Here is a 5,342-nt window from a genome sequence, read left to right as displayed (position 1 = left end):
TTGCTGATTTGCTGCCCACCTAAATCACGTGGTGGAGATTTGAAATTAGTCTCAGTCCGTGCGCCATTAGACAAATTCATAAAACATAAGGTAACGTAATATTTATGTTTAGATCTACACCGTTCGATTAGAATCCCCTGAGACCGGATTGGTCCGAATTATGATTGGACGGCCTCTATATAACCAGAAATATATCCTTTACCGCAGAGAAAATGGTACAGGTTTTTCGTCTGATTTAATTCTTAGTTCCCTACTTCCCTGATTCACTGAAAACTGTGGGTCCCGCGTTGCATCTTTTCTGGGGTATGTGGGCCCGTCATCTGCTGTTATTCTGTGTACATAACAGAGCCCTGCTATCTAATTCTATCCGTTCAAAAAAAATATTAACGGTATAGATTTAAACTATTGTATACAATCTTTTTAAAATCGAACGGTTGGAATACTCTATCATTTTCGTAATTTTAAATTATTATTTGCTTTTGTTTTCTTCCTCCCCTGTTTAGTTTAAGATTAGTCCTCTCTCGAAATCGAAACAAATATAAAACCCTCTCTCTCTCTCTCCCTCCCTCTCCTCTCGATAGTTGAATAGTTGATAGCGCTTCTTAGTCGGTAGGTGGCGACGCAAGAGAGAAAGACACCAAAGAAGAAATTGACTCTCTCTCATGCTTCCTTTCATGGTTGCATAGAAGGTGAGGTATCCTCTTCTCCTACCGCAATTAATTATCAACTTCTCTTTTTTACTTTCTTGCTCAATATTCAACACTTTTGTTTCTTTCCCGTGCTGCTACCTCAAAAATTTGCTTCCTTTTCTTGTTACAAAACATAAATTTAGTTATTTGGGATAGTTAACCCTTCCATTCCTTTTTCTTCATTGTTTGATTTAGATTTCACTAGTTCTAAGCACACAATCATGGAACAAAACGAAGCTCTATCGGTAAAAGATGAAAAGGAAGATGAATTGTTCTTCGATTCAATAGAAGATTTTCCAGTTTCATCAAACTCAACCCCAATTGCCCCAACAAATCATGACTTATACCAGAATTTAGATTCAACCTATCAAATCTGGTTAAATGGGGTAGAAAGTGTACAAAAACGCCGTGAGAATTTCTTCAAGTCAATGGGTCTTGACCTGAACCTAAGCCCGACCTCAACAGTTGAACCTGAACTCCTTGAACCCATTTCATTCAATGAGATAATAATAGATGAGAGTTTCGATCAAGGCCCATATGCAGTGAGAGCCATGCCAGATGGCGATCACACGTCATCGATGCCGTCATCTTCATCATCGAATCAATCTTCTCTGTCTAGATGGTCTAGTACCAGTACTGACGGAGCTTTTGGTGTGGAATTTGATTTGTTTATAAAGAACATGGATAGTGGTTCTATTTTTGTGATTGATGACGTGGCACAAGATGGCAGTCTGACGAGATTGCGTGAGGTGGGGTCCAATCAGACTGTTACAGGTGGAGAGTTTCATAGTAATTTTGGGTCCTCACAGTTTGTTTTAAATCTCATGCACAAGGAAGAAAATTCAAATTCTTCTAAACATGTTGATAGAAGTGGAAAGCACAATTGGTTGAGGCGGCTCGGTATCAAAACTCATGGAAAAGATAAGTCTAATAGATCAGAATCGGATAATGTTAAATCAAACCGGATGCTTGAAGCAGGGGTCCAACGGGTCAAGACTCATACCCGCAAAAAGCACTGGAAGGAGTTGTCAGAGGTGCACATGTGTCAGGATTTCAAAGCGCATGATGGTGCGATACTTGCCATGAAATTTAGCCCTGATGGTTTATTCTTAGCAACTGGGGGCGAAGATGGAATTTTGCATGTTTGGTGTGTAATAGAATGCGAGAGAAATAAAGGCTTTGATTTTCATGGGGATGATTCATCAAGTGTATATATGACAATAAATGAAAATCACCAGATTGTCCCTGTGATTCATAATGGTGAGAAGAAGGATAGGCATCATGGCAGTTCAACTTGTGTTGTTATCCCAGAGGCGGTTTTTGGGATAGAGGAGGAGCCATTGCAAGAGCTCCGGGGACATGTTGGGGATGTTTTGGATATCTCTTGGTCTAAAACTAAGGTTAGTTACACTTCTTTTAGACTGTATTTTTGTGGTTTTAAATAACGCAAAATACCCAATATTGCAATAATAATATATTTGTGACAAATGGTACGGTCATAATACCAGTTCCTTACCTTACATAAGCAGTTTTTGGGATAAACTGTTCTAATCTTTCCTTTTTTTGAATTTGTTAAATATATTTTTTTTCTTTTCTTTTTCTCTTAGTATTTACTATCGGCATCAGCGGATAAAACTGTTCGACTGTGGAAACTTGGATCAGATAGCTGTCTCCAAGTTTTTTCTCACAAAACCTACGGTATGCAATAGATGCTCACTTATGCAATATTACAAATTTTAAGAATTTCAGCTATCTTTGCACCCTAGAATTCAAATTCAAATGATTTTTTCTGATCATTATGCAGTGACATGTGTTCAGTTTAATCCTTCAAATGAAGATTACTTTATGACCGGTTCAATTGATGGTATCGTTCGTGTTTGGGACATCTCTTCGAAACGTGTTGTAAGCTGGATCGAAACCAAAGAAGTTTTAACTGTGATATGTTTTCACCCAGATGGACAGGTAACTATAATTTAACTTTTTAGTTTTTATTAGTTTTACCCAAAAAATAAAATTGTAAACAAGGTTTTCAATAGTTTTTAATTAACTCTGGTTCTCATTTACTGTCTTTTTTATCAGAAAGCGGTGGTGGGTACAATGACAGGACAATGCCAGCTGTATGATGTATCAGGTACTAGTGTGATTATTTTCATAATTTATTGCATACTGGAATTATGTATTTTTATCTTGTTATCTATCCGTACTATGGATCAATATTTTTGTTTTCAAAGTTCAAACAGCCGATCCGAGCCGTTTAACATGATCTTCATATGAAAATGTACTTGGAGATCAAATTTTACATTTTGTAGAATTTTTTTTACTATTTTTGTAGTAACTTTCAACCTATGTAAAAAAATAGTAAAATTTTTTTTAAAAAAGAAGGTAAAATGCGGTCCTCAGCTACATTTTCATACATAGGTCATATTGAGCAGTTTTGATTGATTGTTTGTTTTTCATACGCAATATACTTACTGTTTTTCATTGCTAAATTTATAAACTTGAGTCTGACTCTTCTGATTTTTTATTTATTTTTAATTTCCTACTTAATTTTTCTTGTTGTTCAGATAATCAGCTGGAACTTAAGTCTGAGATTTCACTTCAGGGTAAAAAGAAGTCTCCTCATAAGAGAATTACGAGTCTTGAGGTACCTTTTTTTACTTTTCAAAATATTCCTTTTATTTATCCAAATGTCTAAGATTTTCTTAGGCTTCTAAAAATTAGGCTGCTTAGTAAATACTGTTCGTAACTTTACAGTTTTGCCCTCATGATTCTACAAAACTAATGGTGGCATCTGCTGACTCGATAATTAGAATACTGGAGGGCTCTGAAGTAAAACTCAAATACAAAGGTTTTTTTCCCCCTTTTTGCTTTTTATATTAAATCATAATCATTTGTACTTCTACAACAATCATGCAATACTTCTTGTTGGTTTAGAAAATTATATATGTATAATAAAACCCGAACTCTAAAGATTATTTCTAGATAGTACCTTTCCAATTCAGTTGTTCCTTTTCGGGGTATCATTACTATTGAATGTTAATATATTTATAAATGTTCATTTCTAGGGTTAAAACACCATGGAAACCATGTATCTGCATCGTTCAGTAGGGAAGGAAATAATATAATCTCTTGCAGCGACAACTCCATTTACTTGTTAAACTCAGCATCTCAAGTTACAAGCAATTTGCACCTTGGAAAGGACATTAAGTCTTCAGAGCATTTCATATCTGACCATACTTCCCTTGCTGTACCTTGGAATGGGGCCCATGCAACAGACCTCCAGCTTCTCATTTCCATGCAAGATGACTCGCATGGTACCAATGGAAACGCCACGTGGCCAGAGGAGAAACTTTCACCTGGCACACCTAGTCATCTCTCATTGTCTAAATCTCAGTTAAAGTTTCTGAAAGTTGCTTGTCAAAATGGCACTGACACGTGGGGCCGGGTGGTGGTTACAGCAGGATGGGATGGCCGGATCAAGGCATACCAGAATTTTGGGTTGCCGATCCAAGCATGAGTTCTGATTTGATTTATTTTCTTTATTCCTTTTGTTTTTGACTTTTTGTGGAAGTAGTCTTGAGTTCAGTAAATATAAACAAACGAAAAGTATAAAAGAAAATGAGATTGAGATGTCAAGTGTGCAGAGAGGATGTCCTCATAGATAGGGTTATTTATTCATTTATTAGGGTTTTTCAGCCAAGCTGGTAAATTTGTCTAGCAATGTATAGAACATATTTGTTGTAAATATATGCTATTTAGGCACTAAATGAGTGCTATTGCTCAATTTTATTTCTTACTCTATTGACATTTTCCGGTATGTACTTGAAGGGAGCTTTATAATTTTCTCAGAGCATCTACATCCCTGAAACTCTTGGAGTTTCTAAATAACTGTTAACTAATTTTTAGAAACTTTATCTCTGAAAGTTTATAAACCCTAACATCCCTGAAACTCAAAATTAGAGTTTCTTAATTGCCACATCAGCAAATAAATTACAAGAGAAAAGAATTTCAGCGAATTATTTGGCCACGTCAGAGTTTATAAACGGTTTCTTATTAAGAAACTTTGGAGCAAAGTTGCTAAATAAGAAACTCATCTGCATCCCTGAAACTAGTTTAAAAACTGCCATATCATATTAGAAACTCAAAGAGTTTCAGAGATGTAGATGCTCTCAGATTGCTTGGTACTGGTACAAGCAATTACAGACAAAAGAATAGGGGACCTGTCGTCATGGAGGGCTGCAGGAGCAGTTATGAAGTGCATGAAGAAAGGGAGGCCCAGCAAGGCTCAGCAGGCCGAGTTCTGTTTTTATTTTGAAAAGCCTGTCCATCTTCAAAACCTGGTGGTGCACCATCAATTTCAAGATGGGCCGAATTATTATTAGCCCATAAACTATTCGATCGGCCCTCTCCCAAATTTAATTCCTCATTATTAATTACAAGAGTCGGTCCAGGGTGAGCAACGCTAAAATCTCCAGTTTGAATATTTGAAAGAAACGGTCCACCAGACCATTAACACCTGAATTCATGCCATGCATGCATACTCACGTGTTCTCAGATTTTTTTAACACAAAATGACTGTACCATTGTTGTATTATTCCCAAGGCTATCAACTCTATTAATTGCCGATCAGTACCATTTTTTTAACACAAAATG

General features: G+C 36.3%; 1 protein-coding gene across 1 annotated transcript; it reads left to right on the top strand.

The window, feature by feature from the left end:
• Window positions 1–570: 570 nt before the first annotated feature.
• Window positions 571–4,473, top strand: LOC144549464 (uncharacterized). Its single transcript, XM_078298207.1, has 8 exons — window positions 571–689; window positions 885–2,089; window positions 2,297–2,387; window positions 2,494–2,651; window positions 2,769–2,820; window positions 3,254–3,333; window positions 3,444–3,537; window positions 3,755–4,473. The coding sequence occupies exons 2-8, from the start codon at window positions 911–913 to the stop codon at window positions 4,204–4,206; spliced, it is 2,106 nt and encodes a 701-aa protein (XP_078154333.1). The 5' UTR covers window positions 571–689; window positions 885–910; the 3' UTR covers window positions 4,207–4,473.
• Window positions 4,474–5,342: the final 869 nt, after the last annotated feature.

Source organism: Carex rostrata, chromosome 35 (genome assembly GCF_964058835.1).
Source record: "Carex rostrata chromosome 35, lpCarRost1.2, whole genome shotgun sequence".
Lineage (NCBI taxonomy): Eukaryota > Viridiplantae > Streptophyta > Magnoliopsida > Poales > Cyperaceae > Carex > Carex rostrata.
This window is presented reverse-complemented; position numbering and strand designations above follow the sequence as displayed.